A 23142-nucleotide genomic window follows, 5' to 3' on the forward strand; every position below is an offset into this window, starting at 1 on the left:
GTTGCATCTGATAATAGCTACATGAACTGATATTATGATATTTATTTAAAAACTGTAGTTTCGACTGATAATTTCTTTTGCATCTGATTTTTGTATTTGTACATCATAAATTGATATACCGGAAGGTTTATGGTCTCGCAATAATATATCTAAATGTTTTGTAAGAATGAAAGATGTGCCAACATTTTAAAATATTATGTGTATTTGTATCTAATATTATTTTGTACTCATATTTATAACATGGTCCATATGCATTAATATGACCATGGATTTGAATCAAGAACGTGGATGTTCAAAGGGAAGCAACTCCGCCCGACAATCTTTGGGAGAGTTCAGTGAACCTTCCACAGTCAATGCGATGGCGGAACGATAAACTTTTGTGTAAGCCGTTTCTCGGTTTGTTTTTGACAACATCGACATACAAAGAGCAAACAAAGGTGAAACGTATGACAGGTAACGTAAATATTGCACATGATAACTAAATTTACTAAATTGGCTTAGACATTGACGTATTTTCTGATTGTAAATATCGCGTTTCTCCCAACACGCACTTCCGGTCGAACACAATGGGTGTATTTCAATAATGTGTCATTTTCTTCTTGGATTTTGTATTTTCCCAATAACTTGTAAATGCATTTTAGAATAATTATCATATGCTATGTTATGTTTGAATTATCTTGGAATCGCAATGTTATAAAATGTAGTTTGTGAAGTATTTTGAATGTAAACAAAGTAAAATGTTTTGAATTCTCCATAGGCCTAGGAGTAAAATAAGCGTTCACATCAGTTAGAGGAGGCTGGTTCTTACTCAGTTGTTACTCGCCGAAGGAATTATTCAGACTGACATCAGTGACAGACAGAGCCCATTGACTAATTAAACTCGATCTAATGATTTCATGATAACACATAAATTATTTAGAATGCAGAACTTTTGCTTCCGCCAATGTTTAGGCCTATAACATCAGTTAGTCAAAGCCCTGCCATTTGGCAGTTCAGATCAGGCATGAAGATATAGATTAGATTAAGCATTTTACATATTTCATCCTGAGTACAAATTAAACAGCATAAACACAATAGATCTATATTTTATTTACAAATATAAAACAGATTCTGGAGAATGCAGAAATTGATGGAATCGGTGGATTTAGGCATGGGACCATTGATGTAACTAACAACAACAAACAAACTCGCATAGAAGGCCTCGTCTATGAAAGTATTGTGAGTTTCTTTATTATTATTATTAGTTATTAATTACATGGTCCTGTGATTTAGGCTAGTGAGCATGGTGAGAGCGCAAATATCGGTAGGCCTATAAATAAATGGCCTCTGTTTTATGTGGAAGAAAGCAAACTGCCCAAAACACAATACAAGTATTCAAGTTGGTACCTCCTCCCCCCCCCCCCCCCCCCCCCCCCACACACACAAATAACATTCTCAAATATCTAAATTCTTAGGTAGGTTTAAAATGTGAATTGTTAGTTATACCATTTTGTATACCACAAATGTATCTGGTCACTGCAAGCACCTAATAAACAAACAAACCATTCTCTTATAGAATAGAGTAACTTTTACTGTAAAAGTTTTAATATGTTTTGGAGATTTAGCATATTTCCCCCCACTTCATTATTAGACTGACATCTAGTCCCAGAAATAAAGTTTTCTTTTTTAAAAATATGTATCTATAAAATTAATAAAATATAATCCACATGGAGCTCAGAACAATATTTATGCTTACTTCATTTCTCTCGGGTCTGTGAGACAGAGTACTTTATCTTTTTCATTGACAGACCCAAACAACTTAATTAATGCAGGGATTAAATAAGATTCTAAGTGCCCTTGGTGGGCAAACTGAGAAAAAGTTTGTTTTAAATATAAAATCTTATTTTTTTTACTTTCAGGGGTTTTATAACATTGTATTTTTGGATGGCATTCAATGCAAGAAAATAAAACAAAACATTAAGACCTGGTTACCTAGACTACATGATATGGAAAGCCATAAATTTAGTTATCAGTTTTATATAATAACATAAATTAGGAATTTTTTAATTACAGTTTCAGACATTTTTATGATATCTGCTGAAGACTTGGAGCCAAGTGTCAGCCTCTGAGTAGATCTAGATAAATATCCCTGTAATGACATTTAGCAACAAAACCAAAATATCAAATCCTCACTGCAGTAATTTTGCTAGAATATTGCTGAGTGCGACATTAAACAACTAACAAGCAAGCAAAAAAACTTATGTAGTGGGGTAGGTTATGCAAATTTATTTGTGTTTTCCAGATTTTATTCCAGGAATCCCTGAAGTCAGGAGGGACATTTAAATGTATCACTTTTTAATATAAAATAATAATGACTGAATTTATATTGCATTGTGCCAAGTACCATTTCTTCTTGTAGCATGTAGGATTAATAATTTGGGAAATATAACTGTCCTTTTGCTTTGGGAGAAATGTTATTTTCTTAAGGCCACAGTTTTGTAATTTTATGTTTCATGAATTTTTTCCAACTTTTCCACTCAAGGTCTTTCGAAATAGAATTAATGATGTCATTTATAATATGAGAAAGTCATTCTGCTATAGAGTTAAAAGTGCAGGTGTCTTCTTGAATCACTTTTTGTGATGTAGACATGGAATTTATATATAACATTTTATGTTATATAATAGGGTCTATATAAACATGATTACTAGCAGGAGAGGGGTGGTCAGGTAGCCTGGTTGTTTAAGCGTTCGCTCGTCACGCCGAAGACCCGGGTTAGATTCTCGACATGGGTACAATGTGTGAAACCCATTTCTGGTGTCCCCCGCCGTGAATTTGCTGGAATATTGCTAAAAGCAGTGTAAAAACCATACTCCCTCACTACTAGCGTGAGACATAATAATAAAAATACATATTTTTGTGTTTTATTTATTTCTCTTCCTGCTGCTTTTCAGTAGGGTCTGTGAAACGAAAAATAAAAAGGTTGTGGCCTGAGTAAGCAGAAGATAAAAACATGGTCAGAATGTCAATGTATAGCTGTCAATTTGGAGATACAAGATTATATTGTGGATATCTGTTTGTTGGGAGTGAGTGTGTGGGACTGTAGAGTGACAAGTGGATATGTAAAAGAAATGATATATTTGGACTTGCTTAATTTGTTTGTAAGATGTTGTGACAAAAAGAATGTTACACTGTATTTGAGTCGAGAAAGTAACTTAGTATTGACACATTTTACCTTGGTTACCTTCCAGATGGACGAGTTTGCTTGTTCAGCACTTGAAGGTCAAGGTCACCGGAAAAGTGAAAGGGAGAGAAAAAAGAAAAGGTCATTTTCACCTGACCTTGACCTTGACCAGCTATCAACAAAGGTCAGATCAGGGCAGGCAGTGAAGAAGAAGAAGAAAAAGACAATCTCAGGATCGTCCTTTGCACCTGATCGACCGTATGACAAATTGCCAAATGGTTAGTCATTTGTATTGAACTGATTAAGTGTTGTATTATTTATAGGACAGTTAGGACTTAGATCCTGTTTCACTTACAAGAATCGCCAGATTTGACAGTTTTAGACATCTTTAGTAAAGGGTCATGAAGGTAAATGAAAGTATTCTTATAACTGACCAGCCTTGTGGCTTCCTTAAGGCCCCTTTACACAGGGCTGCGACCTTTGGGCCACTTTTGGGCAATCAAAACTGGCCAGGACGCTCAATGGTCGCCTAAACCCAGGAAATCATGTTTCTGTGTAATTGCTCCAGGCACGATGTCTTGGGTCTATTGAGTCTTAGTCTTTCTTGAGTCGAGATGTTCAGCGTCTGCAACCACAATGAAACACTGCAGATACAGGCTGAGGAGGCACTACATGTCGCTCAAAGGAGGCAGAAAAGTGGCAGAAGCATTGCCATGGTCTCTCAAGGGTTGGTCCAAATGGAGGCACGGCGGTCGCCACAGTGATTGTTCAATGTCATCATTCAAAGGAGGCACAAGGGAGGCAGAAGCAGTGCCTAGATTGACAGGAAAATTTGCAGCAGAATGCATCTATTACCTGGCGACTAGGGATGTGTGGTTTTATCGGTATACCGGTATATTGCAATACAAATTCATCACGATACGTATCGCGATACGTTTTTGGTGTATCGGTTTTTCCCTTATTATTCAAACTGTGACAGACATGTATATGCCATGATGTATAGTCTTACCTTATTAAATCAAAACAAAGACAAAACAAATGCTTCATACTCTTTATTTGATTGTAGATAAAAATAATAGTACAATTTATTAAAATTGGTTCATAATTTTGACCAAATTGTTAACATTGCAGCTTTCATATTAATATTTGTCAAAGGGATATGAAAAAAAGCTTTTCTCTTGGTAGAAATTATTTCCCAATATATTGCAATAATAAGCATCAGAAATGCAGAAATACGCAGTAAAATATAATCCAAGCGTATCAAATACGCAACGAACATTACAGATACGCTACAAAAATAAAACTTGTGCGTATCATCAAAATATTGTGAAGTAACCCTGCATATTCGATTAGCAAATCAGCAACTTATTTTGAAATTATAAACGGGCATTCCGTCAACCTTGCCAAACTCCACGATGACAGTTACATCATGATCATTTGCCATCACACTTTCTTGTGGAAGTATCGTGGTATTTTTGAGTCCTATAAAGCTCTCGAACCCACACGACACCAGTTTGCAGGGACTAGATGAATAGTGTTTTTAAATATTTAACTTAAATACCCACATGTGTAAAAACTAGTGGGTAACAGAAATTTGAATATGCAGATAGAATTACTGATATCCAATGATTTTAAAATCCATGGGTAAAATACCCACAACACCAAAAGCTTATCTGGAGCTCTGTATTGCAATATATCGCAATACACTTTTTGGTCCAATTCCCAACCCTACTGGCGACCATTGGGCGACCACTGTGCCTTCATTCTGCAACAACGGCAATGCTTGTGCCTCCCTTCTGCCTCCTTTGAGCCACCTTTGAGCAACCAACCTCCTCGGCGACCCTTGTGCAACTGTTTTGAACATGTTCAAAAATTCACGGCGAACATGGCGTCCATGGCGATGTCCGAACCTCCTGTGTACCACCTTGGAACGACCTAGGCAACCATTCTGCCTCCTTTGAGCCTCCAACGATGACCTGGCAAATTTTATGGTTGCACACGGAAGGCACAAAGGTCACCATCCTGTGTAAAGGCCCTATAAGCACCTGAAAGTTTATGTTTTGATCACAGTACCAGAAGTATGGAGTTAAAAAGACAATTTCACGGAGCAAAATCAAGCAGAGCACATCTGTCATGTTTATCTGGGATTAAACATGTTTTCAAACAATGTTTTTGACCACAATTTCTGTTTTTAAAGACATTTCATCACGGAGTATCTAGGTGATGGGGTAATGTCGCATTAAATATTATTGTTTTTATACAGCAACGTGCATATGTGTGTGGCTGCTTGTACTAGTCTAGACTGATGCCGGTTTTATAGTGCTAGTCCACTGAGATGCCATTCCGCAGTTTAACATGAAAACCCACTCAGACACAGTATACTGACTCCAAGCCGACAGTCTTTGTTATTTCCTTAATGCAGGGTAATCACAACTGCCATCTTTTAGCATCATTTGGGATGACACAGCCAGGGGATTGAACCATAACCTTCCACTGTCCAGGCAGACGTTTAATCAACCAGAACACAGAGCCGGTCTCGTTTTATGATTTTAAATCATTTTACTCTTTAAGGACCAACTTTTTTTTTTTTAGTCGCTTCTTCAAGACACAGATGTTCTCCAAACATGAACATTTGAAGTTTTTTGCCTCATCCTGAATATCCATCAACACTTTTGTGTATAATCTGAAAAACTTGCTTAAAAGAGAATTCCAGTATTTTCTGATACAAATGATTCTCTATTACCAAAATCCCAAGCTTTTGTCATATAGCTCGAATATTGTTGAGACAATGTTAAACAACAAAACCGACAAAAGGCACAATGCACGATGTGCAGTATATGCTGGTGATAATCTATGTGCTCTAACTTTGTAGGGATGCCGTTTTCCTGTGACCTGTGCAAGACCTCCTACGTCTGTAACCCGCTGATGTCAAAGCGAGGCTCTCGAGTGAAGCGTAGCAAACACATGCCGAGTCCGAGAATCCACATCGACCCGACCACAGGGAAGACTCTCCTGCTTTGTAACGCTTGTGGTGAGAGGACATTGTGCAATTTCTAGTCTTTCACATTTAGCTCACCAAAGGTCCGTGTTAGCTTTGGTCATGGCGTGTTTGCACTGTTTGGACACATGTGATGTACCTGTGTACTACTAGACTCAGGATTGTTCATGGTGTTAACAGGTTAAGATGTAAAATGTTTTTAAAAAAACAAAACAAAAAAACTAATGAAATTGTGAAAAATATTTCAGAATCTTCTGAAAAAAAGCAACAAGGGGTACATGTGGTTTTATGCGTCCCTTGCCTCCAGTTCGTGGTATAAAACCTAATAATTTCATACTGTAAAATTTACACTGTTTCTTTCCTGCTGATTGGCTGAAGGGGAAGTCACGTGATCTGATATTTGGAGTTCACACACCTGTGAATGGAGTGAAAAGTCCACATGATGTGAACAATTTTTTGTGAAATTGATCGTGTGAACTTTTGCCGGAACTACTTTCCAGGGTTTCCCCGAATTCTCGATTGGTGTTTACAATCAACTCGTGTTTCTATTTTCTCTTTGATCCCTGCATTTATCAGCAATATAATTAATTGAGTATTTTTGCCTGGTCTTGTAACATTTAATCTGACTAAAACATAAATAAATGCTTTGGTTCTGGTGTTTAATGTCGTCTAGCTGCTAGATGAAACAAAATGGATTGTCCTTATGGTGATTTGGATTTGGAATGGCTAGCTATGAATACTAATAACGCAAGTGAAAAAAATGAATTCTGTAAAATTACTGAGGTGAACAAAATTGATTTATTAAGAGATACTGACTTTTAAAGCGCTGGTTAATCTCGCAAGCTCGGAGGTTCACACAGTTTAACCTAAATCGTTCACACTTCAATGAACCCATCCAAACTGACGTTCAATTCTTAAACAAGAGAATGTACCCTGAGTGATACTGCTTCACTTTATAATATTGACAAGATATGTGACATCAAGAGTTCCATCTTTCTGAAATTGGAAATATTTAATATTTATTTGTGAAATGACCTTGAACTACTCTGCTTGTATTTGTAGGGTTAGCTCTGGATCGTCCTAAGAAACCAAAAAAGTTGAAACCTCTGCCCTCTCAGGAGGAGAAAGACAAGTATCTGCTGGAGGCCAAACTGTTCGCATCAACCCTCGCAGGAGAACTAAATGTACCAGAAGGTAGGTGCCCTGAAACCCAGTCAGCCTCCCAGGGGATGCAATGATGATGATGATGATGATTAGGATGATGAGGATGTCAGGGTTTGAAAGTCCTTGTACTTAAGAAATACATGACGAGTGCGAACCACTCATGGTTTATTCTCCCTGCAGTGTTTTATTGTATGATAAACAACGACCACGAGTCGTTTATTTCTTGTATGAGATATTTCCCGCACATTCTCACAATCCTCACATCAATTACATGTACCCTTTCTCCCAATACCGATTGTCATATCTTTTCCACTTTTGGATGTGACCTTCCTGCTATTGTCCAATTTACGGCGTCATCATGTTGCAAGCACATGTTCGAATCTACAGAAATGACGTCTTGATAGAACAGTGAGTCCCCCCAAGTCTGACCCCAATAACCACAAACATGATATGTAAACCATAGTCAATTTTACTTTACCATCCAGATCAACTTGTTATCTTGGTAACATTTAAAAAAACCAATGTAACACTGTCTGTCATGTTACCCAGTGGACAAGGTTTAACCTTGGTTACTGCAACGACTGGAGCAAGTCATGCACTCTTGGATGAAATATGAAATCGGTGTGCTGTATGACTATTGTCAGAAAAAGGTTTTGTTGTTAGGGTACAGAAATCTGACATGGGCTGTTCTAACACTGATTGTATTTCTTATGAGAATGATAAGAAGAGCATGTCAGATTAGTCTTTGATGCATTCTAACACCCTTTTGCATCTAATGTTTCAGATTAATTCAAATGACAACATGTCTGATTTCCATCCTGTATTTCACAGCGGAGGTTCTCTACTGCCCTAGTTTCAAGATGGCAGCCTGCAAGTGTCTTCAGGCCTACATTGAAGCTGATGGTGAGATTTAAAAACACACTGTAGGGGCCCAGATGTGGCAGAGTTACCTCCCCTAGGTTTGCCAGAAATGATTTGGGTTTGAAACCCAAGTTTTCATGGAGTCTGTTTCTAGGTTTGTCAGCACCATACCCGTGCTCGTAGGTTTCACCAAAATTGTAAATGTCTAAGACCTGCATCACTTTCCTCCCACATCAAGCTGACACACATGATATAACTTATCTTCCCGAGGCAAGAGAGTTAACTGACTTTAAAAGGCAAGTTTCCACCCTTGCCGAACTATGCTGGAATTCCTGGGCTCGATCGTAGTGCCAACAGTGGTTATTACCAGTTATGTCCCTTCTAAGCCTCTCCTATGGACCAGTCAGATTCCACCTCTCGTATCACTTGCATTTGATTCAAACAAAATGGCGATGCCCAGTCAAGACGATCTGATCGATAATCAAGATCTATATTGTGATAAAACGGATCTTACATCGCGAAGTGCATCAAATCATGTGAACACCTTGATTAAGATTTGGAAAATATCTCTTGACACCAAGTTGATGGTGGACATGCTTTGCAAATCCTGCAATAGACCGAAATCTGCATGACAGTTTACGAACCGGATTTCGCTTTCACTGCACTATTTTGATTGGAATATGTATAGACTCGTTAGTCCAGCCAAAATGTAACTCCATAATACCAGCCTAGTTCGACAAGGGTGGAAACTTGACTACCAAACACCATCTTGTTTTCTAGCAGACGACTCAACATTCATCACGTGACAGTTCAAAACTGATCATGTGACGAGTCAATATTCGAGGTCTGTGTCAGTCAAATGATTTGGAGGTCTACATTGAAATGTATTGTTTTGTCACACGGTACCATCTTCCCGCGTCAAGAGAGTTAACTGACTTTAAAAGTCCAGTTTCCACCCTTGCCGAACTAGGCTGGAATTCCTGGGCTCGATCGTAGCGCCACCAGTGGCTATTACGGGTTATGTCCTTTCTATGCCTCTCCTATTGACCAATCAGATTCAACCTCTCATATCACTTGCATTTGTTTCAAACAAAACGGTGGCGCCCAGTCAAGACGATCTGATCGATAATCAAGATCTATATTGTGATAAAACGAGTCTTACGTCGTGATGTGCATCAAATCACGTGAGCACCTTGATTAAAAACATGAAAAGATTTAGAAAATATCTGATGACAATGAGTTAGCGGTGCACATGCTTTGCAAATCCTGCAGTCGACCGAAATCTGCATGACAGTTTATGAACCGGATTTCTATTTCAGTTAGTTGATTTTGATTGGACTATGCACAGACTCGTTAGTCCATCCAAAATGTAACTCCATAATACCAGCCTAGTTGGACAAGGGTGGAAACTGGACTTTTATAGTCAGTTAACTCTCTTGCCTCGGGAAGATGCACGGTACGGATTAACCAATGGAATTGCAAGATTCCTAAAAGAGGTATGACATTAACATGTCATGAACATCCAACTTCATGTATTTATTCTGTGATCTGTGTGTGCAGGTAACAAAGATGACATGAGGAAGCGAGGACTTGAGTTGACAGAGTTACACAAGGAAGCCAAACGACTCAGTGCCTTGAAGTTCTATGATACCGAGAAGTTGTCCGAGTCTGGCAGGAAAGGCAAGAGGTAGGACACTTGATTCAAACAGAGGTTCAAGCCTTGAAAAGACCTCTAATTTGAAAATGGAAAAAAACTCCAAAATGTTTTCATTCATGAAGTATTCTTAAGCATATCTAGAAAAGGACAAAATATATATACTCCAGTGCAGTGTGTTAAATAAAACAATTTGCAGGACCCACAGACTTTAGAAGCTGCAGGCCTTGACTAAACTCTTCAGGCCCTCATTTAAAAATCTGACTGCAGCTCATTGTAACAAATATATATCGACACATGAATTATCTACATGCGGTAAGAACCCTTACAATTTTTAAACTACGGGCCCGACATGAGATCTACCTGGCACAGGCCTTTGGAAGGTGCTTATTTCGAACACTGCTCCAGTGTAAAAGTAGATGTTACCATAACTCCCTAGTGCTTTTGTGACTTTGTGGAAATGCACTGCTCAAAAGTTCCAACCCTTTTCTGTTATGGCGAGACCACCTCCGCCTCCGTGGTCCGTGGTAGAGTGTCAGCCCAGAGAGCAAAAGTTGTGGGTTTTATCCCCAGCCGCGTCATACCAAACGACATTAAATGATGGTACTTGTTCTTACCCTGTCTGGCGCTTGTCATAAAGGGGCTAAAACAAGGACTGGTCGGCGCGGAGTCAGTGTACTGTGTCTGGCATTAAGGGGCTAGTGGTTCCATCCCAGGTTGCGTCATCCCAAATGATGCGAAAGGATAGGTATTGTATTACCCTGCATTAAGGGGCTAAAACAAGGACTGGTCAGTTCGGAGTCCGTATACTGTGTCTGAATGACGTATTTATGTTAAACTGCGGCATTGTATCTCAGTGACCTTGCACTATAAAATTGACATTGGTCCAGACCAGTACAAGCATCCACACGCACACACAGGGTGGCTTCAACACTCATCACAGGTTTGTCTATATCTGCTCCAAGGCCAATATGCGACTGTCTTCCCGAGGCAGGGAGTAATCTGACTATAAATGTCCAGTTTCCACCCTTGCCGAACTAGGTTTGAATTATGGAGTTGCATTTTGGCTGGACTAACGAGTCTATGCATAGTCCTATCAAAATCTTGGGATAAAATGGACATCCGGTTTGAAAACTGCCGTTAGTCACCTCTTACGACAAGCATATTTTACAGCAAATCTCATTAAAATCAGATCTTAGTTCTCGCTATGGCTAAACAAAGATCTGAGGACATCCCTTTAAGGGTCACGTCAGAACGACCTTTCATCCAACCAATCAGAGCGTCGCTTACCAGATCATGAAAGTAACTGTCGGAATGTATTTTCTAATCATGCAACCTCAAAATATTTAACACGGGGTATTCCGAACAACAGTTACGGGTTTTATGATTATATCCATACAATCTAGGCCATTCCAGAATGTTCTTCTTATCAGTTTTAATTTTTTAAATAGAGAATACGTCAAAATATGTTTAGAAGCGTAGTCGCCAGTTTGAAGCTAGTGTCGTAAAGCTCGAGAAAGCTGCCTTCTGATTGGCTAATGTCGATTTTCTTGTCAGTCATTTCATTGGTCGGTCAAAATTCGCGAAAGGTTGTTCTGACGTGACCCGTAATGGGATGTCCTCAGATCTTTGTTTAGCGGTGGCGAGAACTAAGATCTGATTTTAATGAGATTGCTTTTACAGGAAGTATTGGTTGACCTGTTCTACCCTGGATCTTCGTGATGTGAAAGTACCTCAGAAAATAATCACATTTTTTCCCACTTGTCTACCAAAGGCATTTAGTTAAAATTGCTAGATAAATCTCTGGGCATGGCTTAAAATTGCTAGATAAATCTTGGCATGGTTAAACAATCAACAAACACAATGTTATTTGTAGAGCCAAGAATATTGGGCTAGGCAATGGTCAGAAGAAGTCTGCAGCGTATGAGATGTTTGTGTTGGAGAAGAGGGAGGTGCTGCGCAGGACGATGTCGCTGTGTGAGAGGGCCACGCAGAAGGTGCTGCGCTATTCCAACAACTTCCTGCACAAGAAGCTCAAGACAGAGGAGGTACAGCTGTCAGTCTGAGGCAGTGAGTGAGTGAGTAGGTGGGTGAGTGAGTGAGTGGGTATGAGTGAGTGAGTGAGTGAGTGGGTGGGTGGGTGAGTGAGTGAGTGAGTGGGTGGGTGGGTGGGTGGGTGGGTGGGCGAGTGAGTGAGTGAGTGAGTGAGTGAGTGAGTGAGTGAGTGGATGGGTGGGTGGGTGCATGGGTGGATGAGTGAGTGAGAGAGTGAGTGGTTGTTGGTTGGGTAGGTGGGTGGATGAGTGAGTGAGTGAGAGACTGAGTGGGTGAGTGAGTGAGTGGGTGGGTGAGTAGGTGAGTGAGTGAGTGAGTGAGTGGATGGGTGGGTGGGTGGGTGGATGAGTGAGTGAGTGAGAGAGTGAGTGGTTGGTGGTTGGGTGGGTGGGTGGGTGGTTGGGTGGGTGGGTGGTTGGGTGAGTGAGTGAGTGAGTGAGTGAGTGAGTGAGTGATGGGTGGGTGGGTGTGAGTGGGTGGGTGGGTGGGTGAGTGAGTGAGTGGTTGGGTGGGTGAGTGAGTGAGTGAGTGATTGCTGGGTGTGAGTGAGTGTGTGAGTGAGTGAGTGAGTGAGTGGGTGGGTGGGTGTGTGAGTGAGTGAGTGGGTGTGTGAGTGAGTGAGTGGGTGGGTGAGTGAGTGAGTGATGGGTGGGTGTGAGTGGGTGGGTGGGTGAGTGAGTGAGTGAGTGAGTGAGTGGGACATAACTTGTTTATGCCACTGGTGACACTGCAATTAAGCCAGGAAATATCAGCCTAGTTCGACAAGGGAGGAACTGGACTTTTACAGTCGGTTATCTCCCTTGTCTTGGGAAGATGTCGCCATGCCTATCTGTTCTATCTCAGCACAATCAATCACACTGTAAGTACAGGGTCTTCAGTGCTTCCTGTAAACAAGGACCCACCTCTACTAACCTGAGCTTCTCTTTCGAAGAACATTTGGTGTTATGAACCTGTGATATAGATCCAATATTCACTCACTTCAATACCCTTGCCCTTCAGAGAGGATGTCGAGCTCAGAGGGTGAAGGGAAAGGCCGCATTAGGACAGCTGCGATCTCTGATGGACCTGCATACAGAAAAGTGTTGCATTGACAACTGTGTCCGAGTGAGTTTGTAGCGCAGTTCAGTTTGTCGGGCTCAGTCTCTCCTGGTTGTGGTCGTTATTTGTCTGATGCCCGTGAAGATTCCAGGGTAGAATAGGTCTTCAGCAACCCATACTTGCCGTAAGGCGACTAACGGGATTGGGTGGTCAGGCTCGCTGACTTGGTTGACACATGTCATCGATCCCAATTGCGTGGATCGATTCTCATGATGTCAATCACTGGATTGTCTGGTCCAGACTCGATTATTTTACAGTCCGCCGTCATATAGCTGGAATATCGCTGAGTGCGGCGTTAAACAACAAACAAACAAACAAAACTATTTGTCTTCTGTGGAGGTTCCTGGAAACTTGGTCCATCTGCACCTCCTCCAAATGCAGGAATTGTCTTTTACTTGTTGCAGAGTGTCTACCCCGGGGATGAGTTAGCTGATCTAAGAGATACTTATCATGACCGAGTTTTTTTCTCCAGAGAAGGGGCCTTTTGTGTGTATAATGTTCACATTTAATCATTTTTTCTGATGACATGAAGCGGCCCAAGTGCCTATCTTTTCTTAAGGCTTTATAGGACTCTTTTTTATACTTTATGTTCTCTACTATATGAACAAACAAAGTTCTAATGTGCCCCATGGCGGGGGATAGTGACAATGCTGTTTTCTTGTTGATAATGGAGCTCCTAGTCAAATAATAATATACTTGTTATAGGGTATTTCACCAATTTAAATGTTAACATGTTGTTGTTGGTTTGTTGTTTAACGCCACACTTAGCAATATTCAAGACATATGATGGCGGTCTGTAAATAATTGAGTCTGGACCAGACAATCCAGTGATTGATATCACGAGCATTGATCCACACAATTGGGATCGATGACATGCATCAACCAAGTCAGCGACCCTGACCACCTGATCCCGTTAGTCGCCTCTTACGACAAGCATAGTCGCCTTTTATGGCAAGCATGGGTTGCTGAAGACCTTTTCTACCATGGATCAAGTGACTTAGTTCAAATGTGCCTCTGTTCACCCAGCGATAATGGGTACCTGATATGTGAGGTGGATGAAAAAACCTTCTAGCGCCTCTCGGCAGCTTGGGTTGTATACTCCCCAGGGAGTTGAGAATGATAACTGGAATGCAAAAGGATCCACTGGTCGGGAAACGAATAAACCACATTTGAGCAGATAGTAGTACCTAGATACATGTATAATATAATAACTTCATTTGAATTATTTTGTTCACAGACATGTTGATATTGTCCCTACAAGTGCACATTTGATACCTTTTACACAATATCAGCACAATACATTAAGATAAAACTGTTTGAGTGTGAGAGTACCAACCGTTTTCACAGAAGTATCAAGTTTCACTGTTTATCGCGTAGAGCAAGTGTCAGATATCACACCAATGAATAGATAATGATCCATTCCAACTGGACATCGGATTTTATGGGGTTTTGTTAATTTCAAGTCATTTTTTCATATACTACTGACAAGCGGTAAGGGAACTGATATCAATAAATGTCTGTAAAAAGATTTTGGGCATGTTGATCAATATCTGGCATATTCACCATTTGGAAGATGCATACGCGACACCGTGATGGCATACTGTTGATAAACTTGAGTTTTGTTGCCTGTGGTATTGATTGCCATTCTGTCTGAGGAGCTACCCAAGCTGGACTACGTTGTCGGTGCTGGGTCTCTGGAGTACACTCTCTGCCCGAGAACATCCACAGCTGCTGTATTGGGGACAGGGGGCACGGGTGGCCCAGTCGTCTAAGGCGCCGCGATTCGCTGTGCAGAGTTGCGTCCCTTGGGCACTCCAGAAACCTATGACTGTGGGTTAGAATCCCGGTTTGCCCCGTTTATGTTTCTAGGTTTGTCAGCACCATACCCGTGCTCGTGGGTTTCACCCAAGTGGTAAACATCTGAGACCTGCATCACTTCGGGCTTTCCTCCCACATTAAACTGACACGCTGCGATATAACTGGAATACTGTTAAAAACGGCGTTAAACCTAACACACTCACTCACTCACTATTGGGGACATGTCAGGGACTTAGTGGATCAGGCCAATAGGGGTGTCACGATAAATCGAAATATCGATATATTGCTATTAGTAAGTACTTGAAGTCAATAAATCGATTGTTAAATCAGTTTCCGATCCATAGTATCGATTTCAGTCAGGAATATAGATAGTTTCTATAGTATTTATCATTATCAATAAAGTACATATTACATTTAGCAAAATTCATTCATATTCATTGTCCTCTACTACACTCTTAGACCAACAGGCCAAGAAGGAATGAAACAGCAAACGTTCAGGCTCGCTCGCCCGTTTTTCCTCCACAACTTTCATGTCTAACTGGAGATCCAACTGTGTCTTCCCATTCTCAGGGAGCTAATGTTTGAATCTGGCTGTAACTGACCATGTCATTTGAAACAGCCACCTTCTCTCGGACATATTTGTTCCGGTTCGTTAAAGTCTGACTGTTGCACTTGCCTTGATTGACAGGTCCTATAAACATTGATTTGATCCTACTCTCCGTTGATTGGCTACTGACTTTGTAGGCGTGTCAAGTTATGTGCAAAAATTAAACAATTCATTTTTGTCTGCTTGTCATTTTTGTCTGCTTTGATATATACTCCTCTTTTTGGTTAAACTATTGTAGATAAAACATTTTGTTGTCAAATTTAATTATAAGCATTGACTGTGTTTTTTTTCCCGTTTCATTTAGGTATGAATCGAAAAACCCATGTGCAAACTTTTGTAAGAATCCGCTACTTCTAAAATGCATATTGAATAGAATTTGCAAATCTTTAGAAGTGTATATTATATTTCCCACGTGTGTGTTGTCAGATGGCCTTGACCCACCATCGCCTGCTGCTGCAGTGGAGGGAGCGAGCGACATCAGGACAACAGGAAGCCAGGAGGGTCTTGGCGGAAATGTTAACGCCCTCTGGTGAGACTTTAAATGTTTAGGACCACCTCGGTGGTATAGTGGTAGCGCGTTGCCCGGAGAGCCGAAGGTTGGTGGTTCGATTCCTGGCTGCGTCATGCCAAAAGACCTTTAAAGATGGTACTTGTTGTCATGCTGCCTGGCGCTCGGCATTAAGGGGCATGGTGGGTCCCTTAGCATGCTTAGGAGGTCCCAGACATGAGAATAAGGTGTCTCAGGGTGACGACGGTACCAGCAACAATTGAATCATGAAGTACCTGTGAACACGGTGAAGCTTATGCTACGTATGGATGGATCTTTCCCAGGTCAGGTCATACCTGAAGGCCGCGATTCGCTGTGCAGAGTTGCGTCCTTTGGGCACGCCAGAAACCTATGACTGTGGGTTAGAATCCCGGTTTGCCCCGTTTATGTTTCTAGGTTTGTCAGCACCATACCCGTGCTCGTGGGTTTCACCAAAGTGGTAAACGTCTGAGACCTGCATCACTTGGGGCTTTCCTCCCACATTAAGCTGACACGCCGTGAAATAACTGGAATACTGTTACAAGTTGGCGTAAAACCCAACTCACTTATTCACTCACACTCATACCTGAAGGTACTTGTTATTACCCTGCCTGGTGCTTGACATCATGGGGACAAGACAAGGCCTGGTTGGAATGGAGTCAGGGTTGGTATCCATATCCGTATCACACTGTAAAACTAGTCCAGACTAGTTCAAGCACCCTCACAAACACAATCCTCTCTAATTTGCTAAACCTACACTAACTCCCGTCGTTCTCATGATCCCAAATTACTGCCCTTGATTTTCATTGACATTTTATCTTCCAATCAAACGTCAAGATAAGGAAAAAGAACATGGGTAAGGGAGGTCTTGGCGCCGCCAATTTTAATGAACATGAGGACATCCTTTCCATCAAAAACAGGGCTTTCTTTTGCATGTCAGACAGTTTTTCCGTGTTGAATTTCCCCAAAGTCTACTGTAATCAATAGGACTGACCGCCATGTTGTTATCGCCAACCCAACATTGAGGCTGGTTTGTAACTAGCATTCTGATTGGTCCTTTAGACTGAGTAGCATAACATGTCATATTGACTGATGACTCAAGGGTGGGTAATTTGAGATCGCACGAACCACGGGATTCAGGAGTTAGTGTAGATGTGCCATAATGGAAACCTGGGAGATATAGAGGATGCAGGAACATGCGGATGCACGTCGCTATGTGAGTGCAATAATGGACACAGGATTAAACCCCATTTCACTCCCCCATTGTATCCCAATTGTGTGGATCGATGCTCATTATGTCGATCACTGGATTGTCTGGTCCAGACTCGATTATTTACAGACCGTCGTCAAATAGCTTGAATATTGCTGAGTGCGGTGTCAAACAAACAAACAAACAAACAAACAAACCAACCTCACGTGCCTCATTGCCTGTGTGTTCAGGAGGAGTGAGGTCCAACTGCTACAAGTTCATCACTTGGGTGACTGGGTGCAGTGCCAGTACCATAGGGAAGGTCAACGACCAGATGAAGCAGACAGGCGGCGAGAGGGAGCCTCCCCAACATGGACTCAGAAAGTATTGGATGGAAAACCCACGGCGAATCTCCAGCGACTCTCTCAGTCAAACTCACAGTAAGGATCTATGTTTCATTCCAGTTCCATCCTTGTGGCCATGTTGAAAATACCACCATGGTAGTAGTAGACTGACCTGTGAAGATCCAGGGTAGAATAGGTCTTCAGCAACCGATGCTTGCCGTTAAAGGCGGACCCGTGAAAATCCGGGGTAGAATAGGTCTTCAGCAACCCATGCTTGCCGTTAAAGGCGGACCCGTGAAAATCCGGGGTAGAATAGGTCTTCAGCAACCCATGCTTGCCGTAAAAGGTGGATCCGTGAAGATCCGGGGTAGAATAGATCTTCAGCAACCCATTCTTGCCGTAAACGGCGACTATGCTTGTCGTAAGAGGCGACTAACGAGATCGGGTGGTCAGGCTCACTGACTTGGTTGATGCATATCATCAATCCCAACTGCATGGATTGATGCTCATGATGTCAATCACTGGATTGTAGGTCCACACTCGATTATATACAGATTGTCATCATGAAGCTGGAATAATGCTGAGTGTGGTGTTAAACAACGGACAAAACAAACAGTAATAGGTCACCCTGGGTTCATTCTGGGTTAGAATAGGTCCCCAGCAACCTGTGCTGGTTGTAGGAGACAAAATGGACATAGTTAGCAGAAGCGGTGACTTGGTTGAAAGCATGTCGTCACACCTGTACAACGAGTATCAATGATCGGCATAATGATCACGGGATTGTGTGGTCCTGATTTGTTTATTCTGAGGGCACCATCATATAGCTGGAATATTGCTGAGTGCAGCATTTTTAAGTAACGAACCAACAAGAAAAACGGTCATAGGCAACTAGACTGTTTGTGTATCACTCTATTGTTTGACACAGTGTGCTTTCCATTATTGTGTGGACGTGTTTATCGTTGTATGATCTAAATCATTTCAGTCATAAGAGTAAGGCAATAATAGATCAAATTTTTAGATTTTCATTCCCCTTAGTCTCACCATCAAACACAAAACTCACTTGATTTTATTGAGACCCAACAGAATAGGCCCGTGAAGATCCGGGGTAGAATAGATCTTCAGCAACCCATGCTTGCCATAAAAGGCGACTATGCTTGTCGTAAAAGGCGACTAACGGGATCGGGTGGTCAGGCTCATTGACTTGGTTGATGCCTGTCATCGATCCCAATTGCGTGGATCGATGCACATGTTGTCAATCACTGGATTTTCTGGTCCAGATTCGATTATTTACAGACCGCAGTCATATAGCTGGAATATTGCTGAGAGCGGCGTAAAACATCAAACCAACCAACATATTAATAAATCGATAAATGTATTTATTGTGACCCAATAAGCGTGAAAAACTTAGATTTTTGTCCCAAGATTAAGGTGAGGTACAGGGTCACATGCTGTCTATGTGTTGTCCTCAGTATTATGTATATTGGACGATCTTTATGCTGTTGTGATGTGAAGCATTCCATGATGGCCAAATCTGCTTTATTTTAGATGACAGTATTGGTACGTCTAGTATGCTTGGATCTCCATCATGTCCGTCCGAGACGAGTCCTACCATCTCGGGAGGCAGCACTGTCACCTCTCCTGCCACTGTACAGCCACAGACACAACAAGGGAATGTGAGTAGACAATGTACTTCTAAACAGACATAATCAACAATGTGAGTGGTTTAAATTGAGGGTCAAGGTTGTTGAAACTGAGAATCAAGGTCGTTGAAATTGAGGTCAAGGTCGTGGCAATTGAGGTCAAGGTCGTGTCAGTAGAGGTCATGGTAATTGAAATTGAGGGTCAAGGTTGTGGCAGTGAGGGTCAAGGTCGTAAAGCTGTGTTTTGTGTGCAGAATGAAGCTCAGCAGCAGTTCATGCAGCAACAGACCCAGCTGCTGAAGATGCTGGAGCAGAAGCTGATCGAGACGCAAATGATGCAACAGACCCTCATGCAGCAGATTGCCAGACCAGAGGTAATGCTTGATGTCGACCACTCACACAGACTAGTTGACCAACATTTCCTAATTGATTGTTAACTTTAATATGGAATCAGATTTTTTGAAGAGTGATCTAAGAAGAGCAGCTCCCTCTGCTAAGGGGCCAACCAGTTTGTTTCAGAAAAAAATAATTTGTTCTCAGTTTGTTAGCCATGCAGGATGTCCTGGAAAAACAATGTGTTGTGAAATTGTTTATAAATTGATTGTCTCTTCCTTTCCTAGAAAAAAATTGGATGTTTTGAAGCAGTGAATCCCAAGGTTCCCCAGAATACTAAAGTTTGGGTGCCTAATAGTCCAGTCGTTTGTGACAGATCCAGGGACAGTTGTGTACTTTGTGATAAGAGCATGAACTTGGCACAGTTGTAGGTTGTGACATTCCAAATATTTAAGATATGGGGGCCACCTTCAAACTTTCAATATGGAGGAATGAAATTCTGGTATATCTTGTATGAAAGAGACCCACAAGGCCACAATCTAACAATTTGGAAAGTATATACTCGACTCTGCATCTGTAAAGGACATAACTGTAATTGGGTGACCTAAAGTGAGAAAAAATGAAAAGAATAATAATTTTGTTCTTCAGGATATCTTTATGACTTAATCAAGAGCTATTGACTAAACCAATATTGTGTATTCATATCTTCAACAACCTACAACTGTGCCAGGTTTCATGCTCATCACAAAGTGCTCAATTCACAAAACACCTGCACTATGTGTGCACCTTTACTGGCGGACCGCCTCCGTGGTGGAGCGTCCGCCCGGAGAGCGGAAGGTCCAGGGTTCGATCCCCGACCGCGTCATACCAAAAGACGTTAAAAGATGGAACTTGTTGTTACCCTGTCTGGCGCTCGGCATTAAGGGGCTTAAACAAGGACTGGTCGGCTCGGAGTCAGTATACTGTGTCTGAGTGGGGTATTCATTTAAACTGAGGCATGGTATCTCAGTGAGCGAGCACTATAAATTGGCATCAGTCCGGACTAGTACAAGCAGCCACACAAACACACACACATGTAAATGCACGTCGCTATATAAGTGCAATAATCTTGGACACGACGTTAAACCCCATTTCACCTCACCTCACCTTTGCTGGCGTGATCATCAGGCAATGGGTTCAAGTCCCAGATTATCCCCTTGGTTTGTCAGCACAGTGCCTGTACTTGTGGGTTTCACAAACATCATGGTAAATGTTGGTATGACCAGTGCCAGGATTTATCTCTTGTATTGTACTCATATGCTGAGACATGATTGAAATACAGTTCAAATGGCTTCAGAAGACACAGACTTATTTATTGTGATGTTTATCCAAATCTAGGTACTTGCAGCCACAGGTTATCACATGAAAATCCGGGGTAGAATAGGTCTTCAGCAACCCATGCTTGCCGTAAATGGCGACTATGCTTGTCGTAAGAGGTGACAAATGGGATTGGGTGGTCAGGCTCACTTACTTGGTTGATGCATTTCATCGTATCCCAGTCATGTGAATCGATGCTCATGATGTCAATCACTGATTGTCTGGTCCAGACTCGATTATTTACAGACACAGACCGCCCACAGATAGCTGGAATATTGCTGAGTGCGGCGTTAAACAAACCATACCAAATCTGAAGACATCCTATCACTTGAAGCGATAACCATGATAACTGTCTTACTGGCTTTTCAATGTTTTCTCCAGAGTCTGGCCCCGGTACAGGGGATGCTGTCCCAGCTGGGGCAGTTCCAAGTAGCTGCTGCCAACAGCCCTCAGTTCCAGGCTAATGTAGCCCAGAGCACCCTGAACCAGCTTCCCCAGACGCACACCCCGAATTCCCAGAACACCCAGCTGGAAACTGTCGCTCTGACTCAAGGTCAGACGACACCAACCTCCACTACATCAAACACACAAAAGAGCTCAGTACTCTCCCAGGTCCAGCAGTTGACTGCTGGTCGCTCAGGGCAACAGGTGACCGTTCAGAGCCAGCAGCAGTTCAGCAATGGTCATCCTCAGTTTCAGGTTCCAGTTCTTGGTAACCCTCAGCCAAATGTTTTGCATCTGCAAGCACCAAATATTCAGATTAAACTCGCTCAACCTCAGTATGTGGTGCAGTCAAGTCCCATCAAATCTAATGCTGTGACGTCCACGACCCAAGCTGAAGTTCAAAACACATCCTCACAGCTCGTGTCTGATCAGAAGCCCAGGTCAGCACATACTCCGCTGACAAAGACGAATCAATCCACTGAAATGACTGGTCAAACCATTCAAATTTCAGAACAGAATGTGTTGAGACATTTTACCAAAGATGAAATAACACACATCCAGAATGTTCCAAGTTCTGAACAGTCAAATATGGTTAAGATTGGCAACCAGATCCATCAAGTAATTAATCTTCACCCACAACAGCTATCTCAAGTTGTTGCTCAGCCGATTCAGTTACAGAACATTCGTCCCAACCTGCAGGGTCTGAGAATTCCAGTAATTCAGCCAGCTCAAAGACCACAACAGCCACAGAACCAGCAGGTGCCATTTTATCCCCAAGACTCAAGCAGGCCCCAGCTGCCCCAGTTTGTAACTGTAGCCCCCTTGAACCCTGAACAGATGCAACAGAGAGGCATTCAGAATATCTGTGTTCCTGCTCGGCTCCCCGTTGGAAGTCCTATAAGTCTTCAGCAGCTTCAGCAGCTTCAGCAGATGTTTGTCCAGTCTCAGCGACATACCGAGCCTTCCATCCAACAGAAACAGGTGAACAAATTAGCACCCCATCCAGAGACCAAGGAAAACAGTGCGGTTTCATCTCAACAGAGTCAGTCATTGGGGAAGGACGCGTCTACAGCTTCTTCACAAGGATCAAGATCCGCTGAAACTCAGATTGAATTGCCTCATTGTAAGGAGCCATGTAATGCTGCACATTCATTGCAAAGACACAAACATAAGAATTCTGGTCCAACTGGTGTATCTAATACTGCTCCCCAGTCTGAAAATGTCACTCAGTGTAGCACAGTTAACTCATCAGTTGAAACCTCCAGTGGGCCAGTTTCCTTTCATGGTTTAAATGAAGTTCGTCAACACAGTCAAGAACAGAAGCCATCTTCTGTTTTACTTGCCCAGCATGCTGCAGCAGAAGATTCCACCAAGATCAACTTCAATGAACTTGAGAGCCATGGGTTAGGTGATTTTGCTCAACTCCAAAGTGTAGGTCAAGGTCAAGGTCATGACTCAAATCAAGGTCAAACGGGTCCAAATTCACAAGGAGTCAATTGTGCTTTAGTCGTTCAATCAGTCCCCAACACAAACAGTGAGACATTAAGAAGTGGTCATCAGACACCTTCAAGCGAACTCGATGAAATGTTAAGGTCATTTGTTATAAACAGACATGGTGACTTTGACCTTGTGTCACCTTTAACCTTGCCAGATAACATCACACGGAGCAGAAATAACAGTGGAGAGTCAACAATTGAACCAACAATATCGGTGGATATGTCTTCGTTCCCGAGAGAGCTTTTGAGCATCATTGCACCACAAGCTCTGACCATCACCATATCTAACGGACAGTCTCACAATGCCAACCAGTAGAATGTACAGGCAGATTTGTGTCAAAACATGCTGGTTTCAATGTATATTAAATAAATGAAGATCAGTAAAATTATGGTTTGTG

At 41.9% G+C, this 23142-nt stretch overlaps 1 protein-coding gene across 5 annotated transcripts; it reads left to right on the forward strand.

The window, feature by feature from the left end:
• The first annotated feature begins 326 nt into the window (after positions 1-326).
• Positions 327-23130, forward strand: LOC124122363 (putative uncharacterized protein DDB_G0271606). Of its 5 annotated transcripts, XM_048389377.1 has the most exons (14): positions 557-626; positions 1108-1218; positions 3229-3439; positions 6034-6192; positions 7222-7353; positions 8155-8226; positions 9745-9871; positions 11715-11886; positions 12893-12997; positions 15843-15945; positions 17383-17571; positions 19021-19148; positions 19370-19489; positions 21186-23130. In XM_048389377.1, the coding sequence occupies exons 3-14, from the start codon at positions 3229-3231 to the stop codon at positions 23058-23060; spliced, it is 3393 nt and encodes a 1130-aa protein (XP_048245334.1). In that variant the 5' UTR covers positions 557-626; positions 1108-1218; the 3' UTR covers positions 23061-23130. The 5 variants fall into 5 exon arrangements, with proteins under 5 accessions (XP_046341364.1, XP_046341366.1, XP_048245334.1 ...); XM_046485408.2 differs by lacking the exons at positions 557-626; positions 1108-1218 and adding an exon at positions 327-437; XM_046485410.2 differs by lacking the exons at positions 557-626; positions 1108-1218 and adding an exon at positions 336-453.
• Positions 23131-23142: the final 12 nt, after the last annotated feature.

Source organism: Haliotis rufescens, unplaced genomic scaffold (assembly GCF_023055435.1).
Source record: "Haliotis rufescens isolate VD_foot unplaced genomic scaffold, xgHalRufe1.0.p SCAF_8, whole genome shotgun sequence".
Classification (NCBI taxonomy): Eukaryota; Metazoa; Mollusca; class Gastropoda; order Lepetellida; family Haliotidae; genus Haliotis; species Haliotis rufescens.